The sequence below is a fragment of the Lithobates pipiens genome, unplaced genomic scaffold (genome assembly GCF_037356315.1).
Source record: "Lithobates pipiens isolate NorthernLeopardFrog02 unplaced genomic scaffold, aLitPip1_a1.2 Scaffold_28, whole genome shotgun sequence".
In the NCBI taxonomy this organism is placed as follows: Eukaryota; Metazoa; Chordata; class Amphibia; order Anura; family Ranidae; genus Lithobates; species Lithobates pipiens.
This window is the reverse complement of record NW_027507789.1, coordinates 186,637,743-186,661,886: the sequence shown is the minus strand read 5'-3', so window position 1 is coordinate 186,661,886 and position 24,144 is coordinate 186,637,743. Positions and strand designations below refer to the sequence as shown.

The window sequence follows — 24,144 nt, the reverse complement described above, 5'->3', positions numbered from 1 at the left end:
GGTTGGTTGGAGGTCGCAACTCTCCCCTCTGGTTGCTCGATCGTCAGCCCACCAGCCCTGCACTTGCCCCATCTAGGTCGCTGACAGCACTTCCTCCTCTGCGGCTTCACCCTGCTTCTCCTCCCCCTCAGCGGCCAATAGGATCGCTTCTCCTCTCGGCCAATCGGATCTCAGGACCAGATTTCTGATTGGCCAGGAGGTGAATCAAAAAAACAGTAGGTAATATTAATTTGCTATTGTCTCAACTTGGTGGGCTCGGGGCACAGTGCTCTGCAAGCCCAGCCCTTTTTTGAAGCTAATCAGAGCCTCCGATTCTAATTGTATTCTTCTAAAGAAAAAAAAAACATTGGAACCCGTGCGTCCAGCGCCCTGCATGTAGATTAGGGGCCAGGCGCATGGATTTGGGGGGGGGGGGGGCGACTGCTCCCTTATGGAGGGGCCACCACTGTTATTTATCCATTGTGACACGGTTGACACAGGGTGTAATCATGGTGGGCGTTTATCTTCTGCCCAGACTGTAGCATTGGTGCAGATGAAAAGCTTCTGAGGGCGACAGACCTAGAGGAAGGCAAGGAAATTAAGTCTTGTCCCTATAGGGCGCTGGAGGCTTGTCAGGGAGAGAGTGGGTGCTCTTCCTGGCCATCACAAATGTGCTCCAGGTTTTGTGCCTGGCTGAGAGACCCAGGGGTCTGAAATAAGCTGGCACTCTTTTTTGTGTACCCTTGCAAGGGAAGACCACAGAGGCAGGCAGAATATCGTTGGCTGAAAAGTGCCCACATCAAGTTTGAATACTTTCACAGCCTATAGCCTATAACGCTGGCTGTCAGCATACAGTAGCCACAGCGGGAGATTTGTGCTGTGAAGCATGGATAGAGGAATCTGTCATCCTTTTTTTTTTTTTTTTTTTTTTTCATTCATTCTATGTATGGCAAGCTTTAAAAAGATTATTTAAAAAGTGTGAACAATCGCATAAAAATCTAGGTGACTTTAATCTGGTAATCATGCATTAAAAAACCATTGATGTAATGATGGGGATAAGATAGCAATGCAGGATTTTTTCTCCTATTATATATTCATATCTCATAGGCAATAATGGCCTTCGTTTGAAAATAAATCCACTGGATATGAGGAGAGGGCACTCTACAACACTGATCCTTAATCTCTTTGTTCTGCTGTCACAGGCCTGTTTGCAAGTCACTTCCTGCCTGTTGCAGTCTCCTCCTCAGTTTCAGCATTACATATTGCTCAGCGGCTGTGAGAGCAGATCAGCGACTTGTGTAAAAGCTCACCTCATCATTGCCTCTGGATAAGGAGGCATAACATAAAGGGGGAAAGAGAGGGTTCTTTGTATCCTCCACACACACTGCTTAGTCACTAGCTGCAGGCTCTCCGGATTAGTATTTATGGTTTAGTTAAGCTTGTGTCATTCTATTTCATTTGTGTGGTCTTCATCCTTTCCAGGAACTGGAGCCGTTTCTGCATGCTGATCATGCGAAAAGTCTAGTGAGATTGCTGCCTTCAGTTTGCACACAAGCTCCCGAATGAGCTGCAGTGGCCTGGCAGAAATCCAGAGTTGTTAGCCAGAGCTGTGCCATTGGCAACAAGGCTTAGACAGAGAAGAGGTAACTGTTCACTGTATCACTACAAAGGTGGTAATGTTTTGGACATAAGGTGGGTAGATCGCTCATTGATAATGACAGGAGATTAGTGCAGCTCTCCTCACCTTGTTACAATTGAAACTGACTTGTAGACTGCTTACATCTAGGCACAGGGGGCAACTAAAATAAATCATTTTTTCAGTGGAGTAAAGAGCGTGATCCCTTTTATAGCTTCCTTTTAATATCTATATGCTGCCTTAAAGATTTTGCAGCATAAGGGGAAAACTCTGCAAGAGGTGAAAAGCACCACTTATGCGCATATGCACTCTTTATTGTGTGTGTAAATATATGTATATATATATGTGTGTGTGTGTGTGTGTGTATATATATATATATGTATGTATGTATGTATGTATATATTAGAGCGTGTGCCTGGGGCGGGTTAAAAAAAAAACAGGACAAGTACCGTATATACTCGAGTATAAGCCGAGATTTTCAGCCTCTTTTTTGAGGCTGAAAGTGCCCCCCTCGGCTTATACTCGAGTCATCGCTGTCTGCCCGCTCGATCAGCGTGTCGAGCAGACAGACAGCGGCCATTCTATTCAAAAGCCGCGCCTCCGGCTCCGCCTTCGCCTGTGATAGGCGGAACACTGAATTTCCCAGCAGCCTGTGTTCCGCCTATCACGGACATCGTATCATCCTCGTACTACGGACGAGGATGATACGACGTCTGTGATAGGCGGAACACAGGCTGCTGGGAAATTCAGTGTTCCGCCTATCACAGGCGAAGGCGGCGGCGCAGCTTTTGAACTTTACAATGGCCGCCGACGAAGAGGGCACGGGACGGAGGCAAGGGAAGGCACGGCACGGGACGGGACGGGACGGCGGCGGCAAGGCACGGCACGACACGGGACGGATGCAAGGAGGCAAGTCACGGCACGGGACGGAGGCAAGGAGGCAAGGCACGGGACGGAGGCTCGGGACAAAGGTAGGCTGGACACACACACACACACACACACACACACACACACACACACACACACACACACACACACACACACACACACACACACACACACACACACACACACGGATGGAGACACACACAGGGATGGATGGACGGACACACAGGGATGGACGGACACACAGGGATGGACGGACACACAGGGATGGACGGACACACAGGGATGGACGGACACACACACAGGGATGGACAGGCATGTCTCACCCTCGGCTTATACACGAGTCAATAAGTTTGCCAGTTTTTTTGGGGGTAAATTGGGGGCCTCGGCTTATATTCGGGTCGGCCTATACTCGAGTATATACGGTACTTCCCTTTCAGGACTACTTATTAGGCAGCTGGTCGGAGAGAGGCTGGAGGGAATGGCTGTGTTGCTATTAGAGCTGAAGAGAGCTTGATGGACGCCTGTTGCCTCTGACTTGAACCTGCTGGGTGAGCTGCCCTAAACGGGGACTTTGCTATGTTATATGCTGCAGCTGGGATGCTGAGCATTATTTAAAAAGACTGTCTTATACTGCTAAAAAGGATTTTTTTGCGTTGTTTGAACTGCCTATGAAGGCACAGCCTGTATATATTCTTTTTGCTGAATAAAGCCTTTTAAGTGGACTCCACTGTCTAACGGCTGCCTGTTAACCCCTCGGATCTTCACAATTGATGGAGGATGCGGGCAGTTTGAGGGGAGCAGGCCAAACCCGTGTCCTGGGGTACAAGCTGGAAAAGCATCAGATAAAGCAATGGAGGATTTGATCAAACAGTTAGCAGTGGCTAATGCGCAGGCAGTTGCTGGTCAGAAAGAGACAAACCGAACCGCTTACAGATGGAACAGATAGCAGGTTTACATAAGGCACTGACCCAGCAAGCTGAAATTATGAAAGGTGATTCTGCTGTAAAGAGTGACCTGTGGAAGGCTATGCAGTGGACTATGCAAAATATGACAGCCACAGATAACGTGGAAGCTTATATGGCAATATTTGAAAGGATTGCAACAAGGGAAGGTCTCCCTGAGACCTTCCATTGTTGATCTTTTGCATAGTCCACTGCACAGCCTTCCACAGGTCACTCTTTACAGCGGGATTACCTTTCATAATTTCAGCCTGCTGGTTCAGTGCCTTTATGTAAACCTGCTATCTGTTCCATCTGTAAGTAGTTTGGTTTGTCTCTTGCTGACCAGCAACTGCCTGCGCATTAGCCACTGCTAATTGTTTGCTCAGTTCCTCCATTGCTTTATCTGATGCTGGCCCCTTTCCTGACTGCAGATCCTCAAAAGGCCTATTGTGATTTGGCCTCTGAATCAGCATAGTAGCCAGGCTGGGAGTGACTGTGGCTTTAAGGGCAAGCCATGTTCATGACTGGTGCTTTGATAGAGCTAAGCCTGCCCATGTGCAACTGTATTGTCTAATGCACCTGTTCCAGGATTGGCTGAATCCAGAGAAGACCACCACTCAGATTGTAGAGCGAGTTGCACTGGGTTACTTTTTGCACGGTCTTCCTAAGGAGCTGCACCGATTGGTGGGTCAGTCTGAGCTACAGTCCCTGGATGAGATGGCTGCTGTTGAGCGTGCCAAAATGGCAACTGTTGAACGCATGGTGTCTGCATGGGTGCCTGACACTCCTGCCAGGAGCACCCCAACGTCAACCGCTCCTGAGAGTCGACAGGGGGGAAGGGAACCCCGTGAGGTTCACTGTTGACCCTGCCAACAACTGGGACATATGATGGCCCAGTGTCCAAGGTGGGAGCAGCCAATGGAGTGTGACATGGCTCTGTTTGCTTTTGCTGCTGGTCCCATGAACAATCTAAGCACATTTGAAATTGTGGTGCAGGTTAATGGGCAAGAGGTGGTAGCACTTCTTGACTCCGGGAGTGGGGTTACCTTGCTGCGATCAGACAGGTTGCGGGGAGAGCTGATACCCAGAAAAAATATTGGCGTGGTCTCTATGCATGTGGTTGTAAGGACTATTCAATGGCCCGTGTAACCCTGTCCACAACAGCAGGAACTGCTACATTGAGAGTTGGGGGTGATCCGAGGGTTGCCTCATGACTTGCTAATTTGGCGAGATGCCCCCATATTTTGGGACTTGTGTGAACAAAAGTTCAAAGGTTCAAGAGCCTCCCCTAAAAAGGAAAAACCCCCATGTGAAATGTTTAATACTGTGTTGCAGGAGGTGGAACAGTAATGAAATGTGTCAAATGTGTAAACCGACAGGAGTTGATCTAGATTCCCTGGAGGTGTTTACAAGATTGGAGGCGGAGAGTTCTCCCTCTGGGCCTGACTTGTTATATCTTGGGGAGTCACCAGATGATTTCCTTGGTACTCAAAGGGAGGACTCCACTTTGATCCCCGTCGGGGAATAGGTCACACCGTTGAGTGGTGAGCCACAGCATGGGGAAGATATGCGGTCACCCTGGTTTGCTGTGCATCATATACTACGCACACTAAAGTGTTTAAACGTGGGCACAAACCATTAGCCAGAAGGTGGTTGCCAACCTCTCTGCCAGGGTCAGAGAGTCTAAACCTAGGTATCAAGTGTTGGTGCTTGGGCCTACTGTGGAGAGCAGGTGTTTCACGGAGGAACAGGAACCCCCTACGATAGTAGAAAAGGTCGGCACTGTTCTCAGTGGTAACAAGGGTAGAATTGGTGCTGTGATATTTTTTTTTATTTATTTTTTTACAGCTGATGCTACCAGACGATTGCCTAGCTGAATTAAAAAAGCATGGCATTGTTTAAAAGGTGGCCCAGAAGTCGCTGGGCTGAACTGGTGCAGCAGCTCCTCACAGAGCACTACCAGGGAGGTTACTGCCTAATGGGAACTGATAAAAATGACTGATGGGTTTAAAGCAGCAATCCGGTCTAGAAATTATGTGAATTCAGAATAGGAAGGGGGTATAGACCTGCGAGCGTGCATTTGAAAAAAGTATGCCCTTTTCCCAGGCTTATTGACATTGTGGAATATATTGTCCAGCCCTGGGCCTGAAACGGGGGGGGGGGGGGGGGGGGCAGAGATATCTAGAGAGTTAGCTTGGAGAGGGTTAATAAAACAGGGCAAGTACTTCCCTTTCAGGCCTACTTATTAAGCAGCTGGTCAGAGAGGGGAATGGCTGTGTTGCTATCAGAGTTGAAGAGAGCTTGATGCTGGAAGGACGTCTGTTGCCTCTGACTTTAACCTGCTGGGTGAGCTGCCCTGAACTGGGACTTTGCTATGTCATATGTTGTGGCTACGATACTGAGTTTTATTTAAAAGGACTGTCTTATAATGCTAAAAAGCATTTTTTGTATTGTTTGTACTGCCTATGTAAAGCCTGTCAATTTTCTGTTTTGCTGAATAAAGCCTTTTAAGTTGACTAAACTGTCTGACAGCTGCCTGTTAACCCCTCGGATCCTGAAAATATATACAGTGGTACCTCGACTCACTAACTTAATTTGTGAAATGACTCTGGTCACAAACAAAATTGGTTGTAAACCGAGGCAAATTTTCCTATAGAGTTCAATGTAAATCAGATTAATCTGTTCTGAACGTTTTCTTTATTTATATATATATATATATATATATATATATATATATATATATATATATATATATATATACAGTAAAGTTATTAAATGTATATACAAAAAAGGATTTTAAACATATATTACATATGGTCTTTTACATTAAGCTGACCTCTTTCATGTGTGCATCTAAAAAGAAAATACTTGTTTGAAACAATTCCAAACCTCAATTTAAATGACTAATCTTGGGGCCAGAAAACAGCCCTTTGCATCCGGGAAAAGATAATCTGAGGGCATGATGAAGTTGTAGAATTCATATGAACTGTTTTTCCATGATTCCCAATCAAGTGAGCCCACCCTCATGATAGTCAGGGGGCAGAAACCCCTATCTGAGTGGACTGGTTCTCCTGAGACTCTCATCTTGCACTGCTCCTCTCAATATGAACGTGTCAGAGCAGGGAAGATGGCCGCGGTTCGTGAACCGAAGCACATTTTTGTGAACTCTTCTGTTTGCAAACGGAGTTGTTTGTGAACAGCAGCGTTCGTGAACCGAGGTATCACTGTATAGATGAACTGCCTCATTCCTTCTAGTGATATTTAGTTAAGCCACAGGGTGGTGGTTAACTTTTGGTATGGGGCATTTCAAGTGCAGCCTCTGACCTAATAAAAGGGCAGCACATAAAATTCAGTGAATAATCATCAGAGGCAGAGACATATAGTCAAAGACCATGGACATACTACAAGAGATGGTCAGAGACCGTGGACATACTACAAGAGATGGTCAGAGACCGTGGACATACTACAAGAGATGGTCAGAGACCGTGGACATACTACAAGAGATGGTCAGAGACCGTGGACATACTACAAGAGATGGTCAGAGACCGTGGACATACTACAAGAGATGGTCAGAGACCGTGGACATACTACAAGAGATGGTCAGAGACCGTGGACATACTACAAGAGATGGTCAGAGACCGTGGACATGCTTTAGGAATTGTTGGAGACTAATGACATTATGTGTGACTGCTAGAAATCACTACTATACCATTGCAATAGGAAAACACAGATTAGTGACTGCAGGGGGGCCTCAAGGGCTTCACAAAAAGTGCCAAACGTTGGCCACTGGGAATTATAGATGTATGAGCATTGTCATTCTTTAGCTCTGACAATTGAAGATTCCCATGCATAGCTAGCTGTTACACTTCTATGCTTTTCGGTAGTAAAGGTAACAATGAACAATTGTCTTCTTTAGCTTTCATTATTTTCATGACCTTGTCTAATGACCTTGTTTGGCTGTTCTTTTCATATTTGAATCCATAACTGCTTGTTTATTTTGAGAACTGTACATGCCACAATTTAGTGTCTTTAAAAAAAAAGAGGGGGTTGTGTTAAGGTACCAGATGTTAAAATAAATATGAAGGCTTTCTGTCTCGACTTTCCATATGTTAGGATTTACGCACAGACTGAATACTGTGACAATGGATTGTGATGATTGGTGAACTGAGTATGAACCGAATATTGAACTGAATATGAACCCTAACAGCATATTAAATTAGGCATTTAAAAGCCTAAAGTATAAAATCTTATCTTACGTTTTAGCTCTGGGAAATTATATTAGTAAGAGTAATTAATAACTAAAATTCCAAGGAAAGATAATTTGCCCAAATATAGACTCCTAATTAAAAGCCTTTTGGACATGCCTGAGTCCTGCACTGTTATCCATTATCCTCGGTGGGGTCAGGATTAGGGAGTGAGATGGTGGCAGGAACATAGAAAGGAAACTTCGGAATGGGGTAAGCTGATGGATATAGCGTAAAAAGCAAAATGCTAAATTCTGGCATAAAAATGTTTGATTACCACTTTGTTTTCCTAAGCTCTATTGCCCATCTGTAGTTAGTCTCCATGTTTTGTAGGATATTGGTTTGTGAATACATTAAAAAATGTATATACCTTTTAAATATCTAATTTCAGCCTAATAACATGCCAGGATTGATGGTGCCATTGTCTACCCTGATGTTACGGACTTTCCATTTTTGACTTGGAGAAAGCTTAATTCTTCATTGCTCTCATTGAAGTCTTGTAATGTGTGGCAAGGAAGATTGCTTATATCACATGACCAGAAAACCTGAGCGAGGGTGGTTTTATCAGTTTGCCATTCTCTCAAATGTCAAAGAAATGTCGGCAGCGTAAGAGCTGGTGTGCAGTTGTGTTTTGCTTCAGTTAGTAAAGCAGGATTGACAGATGTAGCATTCAGTGTTCCAGTTTTAAATGGAGTCTTATGGAGTAGTATACATTTGCATACAGGGTATGCTTTAAGAGGGAAGGTTGTCTCTAATTTGTCCTTTAATAGATCCAAAGCAAGAATCTCATTTAGGGGTCCTCTCAAACTTCATCTAAGTAGAGCATGACCATTTTAAAATAGTAGGTTGAGCGTAGGATAATGCCAGTGTTCATATGTTCATAGTGAATAATTCTGTCTATATATTGATACTAATGACGCATATTAGAAAAAAAAATTGGACCCAAGACTTTTTTTTTTGTAGTGAGAGATCTCTTGCCGTGCTAGGAACTGAGACACTAATGCCACGTACACACGATCGGAATTTCAGCCAGCAAAAAAACAATAAGAGCTTTTCATCGAAAAATGCGACCGTGTGTATGCTCTGTTGGAATTTAGCTGGCCAAATTCCCGTCAGCAAAAATTTGAGAGCATGTTCTCAATTTTTCCGATGGAAATTTTGGTTGTGTGTATGTAAAAACTCACACATGCTCAGATTCAACTACGAGATGGAAGCTATTGGCTACTGGGTATTGAACTTCCTTTTTCTAGTCCCGTTGTACATCGCCGCGTTCTTGATGGTCGGAATTTGGTGTGACCGTGTGTATGCAAGACATTTTGAGCAAAATCCTACCGGAAATTCTGTCAGGAAAACCTTCAAAGCCTTTTCCGACCAAAATTCTGATCGTGTATACGCGGCATCACAGTATAACACCCCATATTGCCAGTCTTTATTACCATAGTCTAATAATGGGCCAACGGGACAATGTGCTTTTTGCCATTTGGTTAGTATGGTCCTGAAAGAATGAATGAATGGCAGCATGTTTATGGACAGTGACAAGCTAACTGGTTTTACTGTAGAACAAATCTTATTTGGGCATTACCCTGAGAATTTGGCAATGCTTTACATTAGGACATCAGCTGACATTGGATTAATAAAGACAAACAAAAAACTGTTTTTTTTTATGTATTATTTTGGCTGTAGAGGACAATGGGAAAGAGGAAGGTTGGATTTATAGAGTCAATTCAAAATTTTATCTTTGTCCTTTTTCCAGTTGCAGTTGTCTCCTTTGTACCTGAGTAGCAGTCCCAATGTAATGAATTGAACAGGTTGGACGTTTTATTGTTATTCAGCAGGCCTGCAGTGAGTTTACATTCTGGGAATTAGAGGAGTAATAGTGCGAGTGAGAGCTAAGCAGGTGCTATTGTTATCACGTGCTCGTACCTCCATGATCTACTTGGTAGTAAAGCACTGATTTTTCTTTGTACAAGCACTTGCATACTGTATATTCTAAAACAACCTTTATTCCATGCCGCTATTTTATGACTTTGTATGGGTTTATTCTTATTACGGTAATAGTGTCCCTTTAATACCTAGCCGCACTAGAGTGTTAGCTGGTGTTACATTTTTCTCTCTGCCGCGTAGGCTGTCCTGAGAAGACTGGGGGTGAATAAAGGATGAAAAGGATTACACTTCATATCAATTCCGCTCCTTAAAGAGATCTGGCAGGCTCCAGAAAAACACATCAAACTCGAGCAAGAGAGCAAATTAGTGACAGTTTAGTAATGAATAATTAATGGTTGTGCTGACTCGTGAACGCTGATGCTTGAGACTTGCTCCTAACAAGAGTGCTCTGTGGAGACGGCAGACAGTAAATGTAAAGCTTGTGGCCCACCCACACTGCCAATTTCCAACCTGCACAGGACATCAAGCACTTTTTATTTAATTTAATAAAAGTGTCTGGATTAAAACCAAATATTTAGCATCAAATGTTTGATTATGTCCATTTATACATTTGATTAATGCGAAAACAAACTGTAGTATAGTTAAAAGCTTTGCCTTTTAAAGTTTAATTGATGAGGACTACATGCAAGTCTTTTAGATGTCACTGGTTTCAGTAAACTGGTAGGCTGTATTAGGGGTGGAAAAATTAAAGTGTATATAAACGCTAACAATTTAGTTGTAAAGGCTTGTGTTTTTTCACCTTAATGAATCCTATGCATTAGAGTGAAAAAACACCTTGCAGTCACCGGCCACCTAGCCCCCCCATTTTACTTTAACCGCCGAATTCCCGTTGGCATGTCCCCGCCATCCCTCTCTACGGGTTCCAAGCTCCTGATTGGATAGATTGATAGCAGTGCAGCCATTGGCTACCGCTGCAGTCAATCAAATCCAATGACATGGGGGGCGGGGCCGAGTCCTGCATTCGGCCTCTATGGACGCCAAATGCTGGACTCGGGAGCACGCCCGGAAGGTAACCCCCTCTCCTAGGGGGTTATCTAATGCAGGGAGGAGCCCCAAGAGCCACCGAGGGACCCCAGAAATGGATGTTCGGGGCCACTCTGTGCAAAACGAACTGCACAGTGGAGGCAAGTATAAAAAAAGACCCTTTAATATCACTTTAACGTCTCTTACTTGTTCCATTTTGGAATGTTAAATGGATTATGGAATCGTTTTGTTATATTTATTTGCTATATTTTGCCAGAACTTCCTGTGTCTTCTGCCTACTTCCTGTGTTATCTCATAGATGATATTCAGCTCTCCTAATTCTTATCTGTGACTACAGAATGATTAACCTTAAGCCCCGTACACACAATGAGAATATCGGACAAATGATCGTTCATGTTTTTTTTTTTTTTTTGCATTCTAGTCTATCGAAAATGAAGGGGTTACTAAACTTACAAAAATTACAAAAATTCTAATACAACAGAATACAACCTCAGGAAGTGATGTAATGTGTTAATATCTGAGCATTCGTGGTCTTGGTCTTCTGATTTTTTTTTCAGACACGGATTAAACAAAAATTATATGTTCTGGTATCGTACGAGAACATTTTTTTGTGTTTTTTTTTTTTTTTTCCTTTGGATAATTTTACATGAACTCTCCTGATCGGTTCTCGAAAGCTGTGTACTAACAATCAAATTATCACACCATTGCTTCGAAAACAGTATTTTTCACCCAATTATCTGATGGTGTGTACTAGGCATAAGCTTGCACTCTGTGGTGGTGGATTCACATTGTCCCATAAAGTCAAAGGAGATAGTCACCGTATTGTGTTACAATCATTCACTTGCTTATTATTCCTTTGGAGGACTTTTCAGGACTATTTATTTATTAGATATTTGTTATAACTCATTCAATATAAAATATTTTTTATTGTTTTATTTTTCATTCTTTATTTTGGACTTTTTTGTCACATTTATTCACTTGCACTTTTGTGGTTTCATATGCCAATTCCATCATTTCTTTAGATATATGGTTTGTGAGCGCAGCTCCTTATGTTTAATGTTTAGCTTGGCCCTTAGGTTGAGGTAGATTTTATTATCATGATGAAGACTGTACTTGAAGTGTAAAGGTAACCATTATTTTAGATCTTTTCCATTGGGCAGCTGCCATCATTCCTCTTTAAGTATTATATTGTCCATATCCAGATTCTGAGTGTGAACTTTTGCTTCTCAGGATTTTCTTGGAAATGGGTTTCCTTTTTGCAGCTAAAGGTTTTCTATCACTTCCCCGACTTTTGTTTCTTTTCTGAGCAAGGGATATAAACGTTCTTCTGCCTTTCCTGGCTTTATAATGTCATTCCACACAACAACTAGGCATGGCCATAAAATGGTTTATGTGTCTTGGAATGAGCTTCCTGTAATGCAGTTAGAACCTAGCAATAACTCCTAACTGCTGACTTTACCTGGATTTACTCACAGTACGGTATTTGGCTCATTTTCAAGGTTTTGCTGAGAGCTAACGGGTTTTTGTGTGCAGGATGAAAGTCATTCGGGGTATATACATGCAACCATTCACGTACTGCTATGTGAGTTTATATATCCAGCATTCTATTTAGAGTGTCCACTTTTGTTTTAATAATGAGTTCCTTGTCCGATTGGATCACCTTCTTTGCTTTACTTCCTCCAGCTGTGGAATGTCACTGGTATTCTTTGTAATACAGAATACATTAAACATTCACATGGAAGAGTGAAACTCACACTTAATGGCTGATGAGGGTTTGTGTAGCTGGCCAACTGGGGGGCCCACCATTGGTCCTGTGTACTGCAGTCATCCTACAAGTTCTAGAACCACAATTTCTCATACCTCAGCAACTGTGTGTTGTGTTTTTTTTTTTTTTTTTTTTTTTTTTTTAAACATTCCTACTGTGTGTGTATTATCACTTTTAAAATATATTGTGCATGTTGGTGAAGGTTCAATTATTTTTATTGTGTAACCATATGAAAAGCACATCTATACTGGACACATGAATAATATATAGAAGGCAGCAATGTGATTCAGTTCTCTTGCTCTTAACCCAAACTGAACTAGAATTTCTGGTTAGACTAAGGCTGGCCATACACAGTGCAAATTTCTTTCCTGCAACCACAGGTTGACAAGGCACAGAGAGCACTGACAGGGGGGATCCCTCCTGCCAAGCCGAGCCCAGGCTGTGTCTATTGCTAGCAGGTATAACAGCCGCTAGCAATAATTGTAAAATAATCCAGCAGGCTGATTGTACCCAAGTTGATCAGTTGATCAGCTTGGTACATTTAGTGTGCCCATTAGCAATTTGAACCATGCATGGCTCGCCTAAGTCTTTTACTGTGCTGTGCAGCCTATACATCTGTGTTAGGATAGCCATAGAAAGTTTGAATCGCGGCCGGTTTAGCACCATTCGATCCATCAACTTGGGTACAACCAGCCTGCCAGAGTCGCATGTGATTATCGCAGGCGGCTGTTATGGCCACTAATGATAATCATGGTATTCTACCACCTGTAACACCATACCCCCCCTCCCCCCCCCCCCCCGTTGGGAGAATACTGCTGCTGGTCACTCCCGGTGTTGACGTTGATGGGAGAATTTTGTGAATTTTGCCTTAGGCTAAAAGATAAGTTATGACTGGAACTTGCCATTATATTCCCAAGACGTTACTACTAGGTAACTCACTTTACAAAATTGGCTTTATATCCAAGATCTTAATTTTTGATAAGCTCCCTAAAGGCTTACATCACATGTGTCAAACACGAGGCCCACGTGCCAAATCTCCAGGCCTTTTTTTTATGTGCTCCCCCACACCTCCTGCAGCTGAAGCACCCCCATAATTCCTTCCCCCACCTTGTCTCAGCAGTCGTCAACAGAGAGGAGGACAGAACACCTCCTCTAGATCTTGCGCATTTCAGTGCAGCTGCAGAGGTGCTTCTCTGTCCTACCACCATTCTGTGTCTCAACAGTCAGCAGCAGATAGGAGGACATAACCCAGCAGATGACTCCAGTCCTCTGGCCCTCCTCCAAACCCTGAGCTTTCTGCTTCCCAGCGCCTCCCAGCAGTAGCACAAGGTAAGGGGGGTGCACCGTAATGTGGGAGAGTCTTGGCATCTGATGTAAGGGGTAGTGGGGTGCTCTTGACATCAAGTCTTACAGATTCAACCATCCCTTGGAGGGCAACCAAAATACTCATGTGGTCCACAATGAAATTGAGGTTGTAACCCCTGGTTTATATTTTTATCTGTGAATGCTGTTTAAAAACCAAAGACCAAATCCATTTTTATTGCACAAATGTCAACTGTCTTTTGAAGCCTTATAACCTGCAGTATGAACGGAGTTTCCAGATATTGCTTGTAGTAGTGCTTCTGTTGTCTGGCTTGTAAAAGGTTGCAGTTTCTTCACAGATAGCTTGGTTGACTAAATAGTCACGGAAGTGGTCACCTGGAGGTTGGCGATCAAACCAAACGAGTGCACAGGAAGGTTTCCCTGTTATTCAGTTACCCATTATCAGCACAGCCATGTTGATGCAGACAGCAGATAATCTGTCTAATCATTCACACACACATTTTAGCCCACAATCGTAAATAGATAAAATATAAATCTAAAATAATGGAAGATAAATGTTTATCTTGTAAGAGACGCTGTCACCTTGCCCATGCAGGGTAAAATGAGTATATCTACAAAGCCACCCCCCCTTACCCGAACCCCCACATTTCCTGTGTTTTCTTGCTTTGCCTTCCTTGGTTATAGCCATCAGCATTAAAATGGACAGTGTTGTTGACCACAAGGAATAGTGACAATGACAGTGGTAGGTGCTCAATTGTTCTCACAAGGGAAGAGAGCATGTGCTCCTCCATACATAGATGCATCGGGTAGTGTCGCCAGCTCAACACAGAAAAGAGCAGTGGGGAAGCGTTGGTAAGGTAAGTATAGGGAAAGTACAGCTGTACATGCACTGTCACTTTGCCCTGCATGTTCAATCCTTTATTGTCTCTTTAATGGTTTGGTTCATATGAATTGTAGTCATTGCCATACAAAGACAACAGTGTTGTCATTGTATTGAAAACGTGTATCCAAGGCCCAATTTGTTTATCGATTGGGTAGGCAAGGAACCTGTGCCGGAACCTGCTGTGCCCCAAGACAGTGAAGGGACACAGACAGGAAAACAATTCCCTATTCTATTCGATATGGGAAATATGCTATGGCTATAGTTATAGCTTTAGATATGCTTTAATCATTGCAATCAATTATTTAGTAGAACCAAACAGAAGATGAAAGTAAATATAAGCCAACATCCAAAACGTAACTCTTCTTTCTGTTTAATTCATCAAAAGATATGCATACATTAATATCGCCACCAGACACCACCTTTGACGCGTTTCACCACTGCTGGCTTGCTCACCAGTTTCGGAGTGTGGCTTCTATTTATTTTTCAGTGAGAGAGGAGACAGGGCCATGGCTTATAGTATGTTCAGGAGGAACTGCGCTCTGTTTTCTTACCCGTTATGTAGTGTTGTCCTTGATTCGCACACTCCTCTGCCCAGCAAATATAATGTTGTCCTGCTTTGTACCGCTGCCACACACAAGATCCTGCGCCGCCATCTTATCTGACATCATAGGTTGGACTTGATGGTCTTGCGTATTTTTTTTCAATCTCACCTACTGTGTAACTATCATTTGGGACCCAGCTGTCTCTTCTGGGTTCAGGTAAACTGGCCCCTGATGACCACACAGCTCTGTATCTCTTCTCTTGCAGCCTTCTGGAATATGTTATGGGGATTTCCCAAGAGGCTGCAGTAGCAGGACGCATCGTCCTTGCCTAGGCGAGAATGGGAGCAAGGGGCCTCAGATTAAAAAAAAAAATGTAAAAAAAAAAAAAAAGGAATGAAAGGCACTTGGAGGGGAAGGGGTTGCAGGGAAGAAAGGAGTACATTTAGAGCCAATGTCTGTCTTTTTTTATTTATTTTTTCGGAGCATATCCAAGATCCAGGCAATCAAACATTTTATAAACTGTAAACAGATAAAATTCAGCATCAGTTGTGAGTATTGGACAACACCGATTTAATTAAAGAGCAATGCATGAGGTCCTGTGCTCTAAAATATTGGGCTAGACCGTGGCATGTCTGCCGTCTTTCGTACTGTCTAATTGAAAGAAAGCCGAACCTGTCTTCAGTAAGCAGAAGAAACTGGCACTCCCAAAGAAAGCACTTATATCCCTCTCCAGCCGTTGTATATGTTCTATTCATACATGTTTAATGTACACAAGAGAACAGCTCGAGACACCATCAGATGTTGTAGAGGCTTTGTTTACAAGCAAACACAGAAGACCCAGCTGAGTGTAAGCGCCAACAAGAACCCGGGGTTTCTAGGTCAAAGGCTACTGTGCAAAAAAGACACTACAGACCTACTACTGATACTCCTCTAATAGCAGAATGTGAACTAAAACACACCACAGCTCACGTTTTTCATACCGTTCCAATTACCACCACTGTTTTTATATATCATCTTTTTATATGTTACTCCAATGACTAAGAGGAAATCTCTCGAACAGAACCCTAGATAACCGTAAAACAGAGGTTCTAATATTCACCATTCTGTCCAAAACGAAAAAAATCTTTTGGTTATAGATCTACTTTAATGGAATGCAATGTTGATATCCTTTGAGACATCTGCTGAGGAAGTAAAATCTGAATGTGCTCGATGGTTTTTCTGTAATTTTGCTTTTGCCTGAAAGAGAGACTCCAGTCATCTTTTTGAATAAAAGCCAGCAGTTACACATACTGTAGCTGCTGACTTTTACAATGTTTATTACCCAATATTTCACATTCCTGATCTGTGTGTGTTGTACAGAGTACTTGTGTTTAAAAAAAAAAAGTATCCTGTTCTCTTTGTATTACTTCCTTTGAATGAAGTAGCTGGTGATCCCGCCAATCTCCATGCTCTCCCATTTTAACTGGCCACGCCGGGCATAGAAGCGCATCCTTTCCAGAGCGGTCCATGTTCTGGGTGCACAGCCTGACTGTCCTCCAATGGCCAAGATTTATGCCGACACACCCCCGGCAAAGCTCTTCACTGGGAAGATCAGTGTATTATTTCTCTGCCTTTTGTTGAAACACCCCCTACAGTCTCCACTCATGAAAGACAATTTAACACCGCTCTGGGCAATAGACCCATAGTAATACCCATCCTGCTATTAAAGAACAGGTGCTGGCTCTGCACGTGGTAAAGGGTTGAAGAGAAAGCTGGAAGGCTGCACTTCGTTTATAACATCTATATTGATGGTAAAATCCATACCGTTACAAAGACATTAGAGGCACAGGGACAATACTAACGCGTTTCACACCACTATGGGATGCTTAGTCTAAGCTACCAGAAGGTGGGCTGACTGTCCATATATATGGGGCTCAAAAAAATCTATCAAAAGGCTTTGTGTAAAGGACCGCCCGCATGGGCACGTCAGCCCAAATTCCAAAACGTATAGGAAACACCTGCAAGTGTATGGGATGTTCAATAAAAATTTGACAAGTAATCCCATAATCCCAATGCAGACACACCAGTATTCCTATATAGCACAAAAATACAAATAAAGACATTTAATAATATGTAAATGCTTATGAAACCAAGACCAAAATCTGTGTGTGTGTGTGTATGTATATATATATATATATATATATATATATATATATATATATATATATATATATATATATATATATATTTTTTTTTTTAATAACAAACATGTTATACTTACCTCCACTGTGCAGCTCGTTTTGCACAGAGTGGCCCCGAACATCCTCTTCTGGGGTCCCTCGGCGGCTGTCTCTGCTTCCTCCCGCAGGTACTTCTCACATTAATGCGAGCTCCCTCGCATGGTGAGAAGCACCTGCGGGCACGCTCCCATGATACAGCCAGCGGCTATAGCCGCTCGTTGTATCACACGGCCCCACCCCCAGCGCGCTGTGTCATTGGATGTGATTCACAGCAGCACGAGCCAATGGCTGCGCTGCTTTCAATCCATCCACTCCAGCCAATCAGCGGCCAGGCTGAGCAGCGAAGAGGACGGCGGGGGCGAGCACTGGATTTTCGAGGGGTCAGGTAAGTAAAATGGGGGGACTGGGGGCGCCAGCAGTGTGAGATGTTTTTTCACCTTAATGCATAGAATGCATTAAGGTGAAAAAACATTTACCTTTCCAACCCCTTTAAGGACTGGGGTATGTAAACTTTTGATCAGGGTCATTTGGGTAGTTTCTCTTGGCATTATGATTTAAAAAGAGTAAACACAGTTGATTGATGATAAATGGTTTCAGCCAAACACTAACCATGAGTGAAAGAAAAGTTTTTTGTGTTATCATTCATATTCTCTGAAACATGGCTAAGAAATCATATATTCTGCCAGGGTGTGTAAACTTATGAGCACAATTCTGTGTGTGTGTGTGTGTGTGTGTGTATGTGTGTGTGTATATGTGTGTGTATATGTGTATATATATAATATATATACATACACACACTTGTTTTCACTTGCATCTCTGTTTACAAGGTGAGGGTTCATATATACACACACTCACCAGCCCAGTAGAGTGCATCACTGTCTTCACCCAGGCCGGTTCTTCACTGATCTTTAGATCCCTGGCGCCACCATCTTGGCTGTGGGAACCAGCTGTAGCATCTTCCTGTTTCACAACCAGCTAGATCTAGCTATGGTGCCAGACTAGACCTGCAGCCTCCTGGGACGTTGCGGGTGGGCAGTGGATGAGCCAAGCTTTCGTAATTCTTGTCTAGGTGAGAACTGCAGATGTGGGCTGGGAACCTGTCGGAAAAAGGTACCCCCCCCCCGTAAACAAAAAACAACCAAATATGTTAGAGGAGGGTGTATAGGTGGATTAGTAATACTTTGACTCTAAAGCGAAGGTCCACTATATTCAGGATACTCTCAATCTGATTACTAATTAGAGTCAGACTATTCTAATGATTAACTTTCTTTTCTCGGTATTGGAGTGTTGTGCAAGTAAGTTGTGGACTTGTACAGTTTTATGGCTGGAATGACCTTACAGGACAACTACAGACTGTTTATGTAGACGATTGTGGAAATGTTTTTATTACAACAGATCACTAAACTTCATGGCACAAGTTCTGATGCTGTGCCCTCAGTCAACTACTAGTGGTTTATGTTGTGCCAGTCAGTTCAGGAAGTTTGTTTGTTCTTTGATTCATACAGTTTATATAATCTTCATGTTCCCTTCCTGTTTGTTTTAACTTTATTCTTGACCTGGGTCTTAATGCTGATTGTTAATATATCCTTAGAGGTACCAAAAAAACACTTTCATCATATTCTTAGCATTCTAGAACTTAGTTGAATTGGGTTAATCAGAGGTACTGGTACTTCTCCTTTTAAAATTAAAATTCATGGTTAAAAATTCTTTTTAATCATATGGCAGTCTGTCTAATCATTTTCTCATTTTATTCTAGATGGGGGGAATGAAGAGCCACAGGACCGGAGGCAGCACAGTGTAGACTCCCGCCACGGACGGGCTTCACAAGGTGAGAGATGTGAAGGCAGAGAGCACCTGGGCTCAGTGATGAAAGCGATTTTTGTAATTTTGAAAGTGTCATTTTTAAGGCCCACTGTAATTATTTTCGTCTCCATGCTGTTTGCCTCTTCTGGAAGTGTTAACAAATTAATCAGTGGATGAAATATGATTGATTAAATTTTTAGCTCTTGTAGCAACTACCAAAGGCTACCCCCAAACGTTCTGATCTTTGCTTGAACATAGAGCTGCACGAAAAAAAAAATCGCAATAACGAATTGTTATCGCAATTTTTCTCCCCCCTTGCAATCTTGACAAAGTATTCCCTGATTCTTTCTATGCAGAGAATTCTCTCTGCTTTGCTGAAGCCAACAGCCATCAAAGGAAAGGAGGAAAAAAAAGGGGGCAGTCTGCCAAGAATCACAGCATTCTTTAGCAATGGAACTTAAGTATAAACATTGTAACGATTTATCCTTTACACTTAACCCCTACACTACCACCCCTTCACTGCCAGTGTCATTTACACAGGAATCACTGCATTTATATAGCACTGATTGCTGTATAACTGACAATGGTCCCAAAAATGTGTTTGCTGTGGTAATGGTTTCCCAATTAATCCCTGAAATACTGTATGCACCATATTAGCTATGTTTAAGGCACAGCAAAATGTGAAGGAGTAGTGATACCAGTACTCATGGTTTTAGCCCTCTTGCATACTGCAGCTTGAAACAGCTCAGTACAGCATTTTTTTTTCTACTGAGCTAAAATGTAGCCCATTATTTACAATGTGCCTGTGCACACAGGTGTGTAAACACGCGGCGAGTATTCCTCTATAAAAGAAAAGTAGAAAAATCTGCGTTCCTGGTCAGTATTTTGCACTGGTGTATGCAAATACATGCATGGGAGTATAAATATGAGTGATTTTTTTCCCTAGAAAGGTGTTGTGTGCGCAGATGCGTGCAAATTCACACAAAAAAAACACCTGAAATTTACATACAAAAAAGAAAAAGCTCAAACAGTACCGAGGGCAAGAGGCCATATAGTAGGAGGAAGTGAGAAAGAAAGCGAATATAAAACAAAATGAATACGGGCGTTTACAGTTTATCGATTTCACTGGATGTTTGGCATCAGGGTTGTAGGAGGACTGACCAAGTGGACTAATTATTTAATTGTCTAGTAGTTAAAGAATGCTAATCAAATGGAAAATCTGAATATTGTTTCATGAGGAGCTGTTGGAATCACTATGGCTATGTACATTGCAGAAGAGAATCCAACACTGCGTGTTTTATAGGCAACATTCCACCCGCAGCTGAACCGTATTCCCCTATTGGCAGAAACAGTTGAAGACAATAGCCAGCTGCGTCCCAAACACTAAATGTCATATTTGATCTGCCACAATGCCCCGATCGCTGATGTTTAAACGAAGTCAAAAGTACACATTTTACCCTGTCTTTTGTGTAGCACTTTGCAGGGGCCAAGATGGCTTCCTGTGTGCTCTTCTTCTTTTTTTTTTTTTTGTAGTGTGAATGAGCCCTAAATGTAACCTATTAATGCTTACACGTCCTTTCTTGGCACTGGGGGAAAATGTGATCTGCAGTCCAATGTGTTATTCGCACACATACAGTGTCACTGTGCTCTCCCCCTATTGGCTGACAGAAAAGGGAAGCGCCTAATGTATCATCTAAATCCTGCGTTTTTCCATGCTCAGATTTGCTCAGCTTGCTGAGAAGAAATGGCCACACATGGGTCTGTTTTTTGTTTCGTGTCCCTGACATTGAGGCAAAAGACCTAAAAGTGCCTTGGGGTTATTTTTTTAATTGTTTGCTTCATATGCAAGCCACTCTTTTGCAAATGTATAAACATGTAAAAATGCAAAGAAAATGTAAATTGTATTTCATTATTTCTAGTCCTCACACAGAGGAACAGTGCCGGGGAATTAATATAGAAATCTCTGTTATGCACTGGGATATTCCCAGTATGTTAGTAAGGTTAATAGGCATGGGAATGAATGTACAGTGAACCTTGTCTTCATCCATCAGCTGGGAACTCAGACTAATTGAGATTGTCTTCCTGGAGTTATTTCATGCTGAAAAGTATCCTTGCTATGTACTGTCTGCGTGTGTGTATACAGTGTGTGTGTGTATATAAAATATATATGTGTGTGTATGTAAAAAAATAAAATACAATTTTCTATATATATATATATATATATATATATATATATATATATTTATATTAATCTGTGTACATTTTGAAACACAGAATATTCTTCCCTTTATTCTGGCGAGATACAGCGCCTTGTTCTTCCTTTGTCTCCTGTAACCTTCAGTTCCCGGACTATCACCAAATTGTGGGGGATCATCCTAAAAATTTTGCCAATATTGCAGACACCAGTTATGAGGAGGCAAATAAATACCTAACCGAGAAATATAAATTTATATCTAACATGACCATTTACTTACTATATTATATATATTAAATATACACTTTTTCCCTAAATAGAAACTATGAAGATATGGGGTCAGTTTACTTCTTTTTATATTTGTTTTACAAATATATGTTTAAAACATGACTAAGGATTCCCAGAGCACTGTGGATTAGCTAAAGAGCACAGAATGTTAAACGGAAACCACATTTTTACACTCAACAAAATTTTCCTACATTTCACTTGATGCATAACTTGTGGGAGGTTGTAAATGATATCACTCGGTTTGAAGGTTTTACTAAATATATGAAAGATAGAAACAGAACATTCCATAGCTCAAATCACCAACCAGTCTGCTAGCCGACCAAATTAACCTGTCTAACAGTCTGCATTAAAAACAGGGGTTTAGTTAGCACGCATTTGCAAACGCATGCGTAAGCTGCAAGGCCTCTTCACGGCACCCTGTGTATTGCTTGCAGTCCTAACGCTACCGAATTTATAAGCATCTCCACAATGGAAGCACATGCATTAAATCGATAGATGAGAGGCAGGTGGGCCTACAGGCAGCCCAATCCCCCTTAAAGGAACAGGAGCACAGTGGACGCCCAGCAGTAACGCAGGGGCAGCGAAGGTGCCCAGTGTGTCCCCGAGCCATATTTACACCAGTAACAAACAATCAGCCCCCACCTATAACTGGCCTTCACAGCAAGGAGCACTTGGAAGGGCAAACGCATGAAAGACAAAAACAGAACATTCCATAGCTCAACTCACCAACCCGTCTGCCAACCGACCAAATGAACCTGTCCAACAGTCCCTAAAAACAGGGGTTTAGTTATTACACATTTACAAATGCATGCGTAAGCTGCAAGACCTCTTCATGGCACCCTGTGTATTTCTTGCCTAACGCTACTGAATTTATAAGCGTCTCCACAATGGAAGCATTTACCAAATATATTCCCATTTGGGATAATCTGTGTTTATCTCAACTAAACAAACTAGTCAGGTTTGACTCCTTTCAGAAGAGGACTGGTATTTTCTCCACCAGTTATATTTATGACAAACACATTCTGTTGCCATTTAATGGAGTGCTATCAGCTCTAAGTAAAAACTTTTTTCAGTATCTTCAAATGCATCATGATCTACAGAACCAGGCTTCTGTTTACCGTTTTGAAATATAACCCCTCTACGATTTTGTCCATGGCCGTTTTTATATCCTGCACCAAAAGAGGGTTAATAGGAGATTTATACTCTACCCTTTAAACAGCTGTTAGTGCTCGGACCCAGGTCAACAGCCATAGTTCATGGCAACAGGACATTGAATCACTGTATAATGAGGAGTGGACTCATGCTTTGGAAGTATTGCTGAAGGTTTCCCTTTCACACTCCCAATGCTTGACTCGGCTGTTTATCATTCACTCTTCGGGATGGACGTCATTGCCATTTTTTTCTAGATGTACTTGTGCTACTGGGTCTCTCATTCACATGATGGGGCGCTGCCCCAAACTTCATCGATACTGGGAAAACCAATTCATAACTCCTTAATTCCCTTTGTTCGACTAGGGTGGTAGTAGATCCCAAATTTACACTTCGGAGAATAATCCCAGATGGTTTACTTCCCGGGTGAAATGCGTATCATGTGGACAAGATTCCTATACTCAGCTCGCAAACTCATATTACCAAAGTGGATCTCAACCACACCTCCAACACACAAACAGTGGTGTACAATTCCTAACTTTACATTATGGAGAGAAAAAGTAACCTACAAACATAGGAGGTGGCCTAGACAGTGCAAAAACATATGCTCCTGGCGGGTGGACTCTAATAATGCATTCTATATCCCCCTTCCTCGGGACACAGAGGAATCTAGCTACTAAGATACTAATAATCAATGACTGGTGTGACAGGTAATGTGGGTGGTTGGTTAAAGTCACAGTGGTGACACCCCCTAATAAAAGAGAATGGTCTCACATTTTGTTAATGGTGGAGTTATGTAGTTCATTGCAAGTTGGTTTTTCTTAGCGTGCTGCACAATCTGAGTCATTCCTTATACAAAATAGTTTTAAACACTTGTGTAGGTTTTTAACCACTTGCTTACTGGACACCTAAACCCCCCTGCTGCACAGACCAATTGTCAGCTTTTAGCACTGTCACTCTTTGAACAACAACTTAGCGGTCATACAACACTGTACCCAAATGACATTTTTAGCATTTTTTTCCCACAAATAGAGGTTTATTTTGGTGGTATTTGATCACCTGAGTTTTTCATTTTTTGTTAAGTTTAAAAAAATACAAAACCGTTTTATATTTTAATACATTTTGCAAACAGGTAATTTTTCTCATTCATTGATGTACGCTGATGAGGCTACAATGATGGGCACTGATAGGTTGTACTGATGGGCACTGGCTGTACTGATGGGCACTGGTAGGTGGCATTGGTGGGCACTGGTAGGTGGCATTGGTCTGGTAGGTGGCATTGGTGGGCACTGATGGGTGGCACTGAAGGGCATTTATAGGTGGCACTGAAGGGCATTGATAGGTTGCGGTGATGGGCACTGA

At 42.3% G+C, this 24,144-nt stretch overlaps 1 protein-coding gene across 7 annotated transcripts in view; it reads left to right on the top strand.

The window, feature by feature from the left end:
* The window catches only part of TANC2 (tetratricopeptide repeat, ankyrin repeat and coiled-coil containing 2), a 703,225-nt gene that overhangs the window by 438,015 nt on the left and 241,066 nt on the right, over positions 1–24,144 (top strand). For all 7 annotated transcript variants that reach the window (XM_077460125.1, XM_077460129.1, XM_077460128.1 and 4 more), the window contains one exon: positions 19,105–19,176. In XM_077460125.1, coding sequence (XP_077316251.1) covers positions 19,105–19,176 — 72 coding nt within the window. The remainder of the gene's footprint in view (positions 1–19,104; positions 19,177–24,144) is intronic.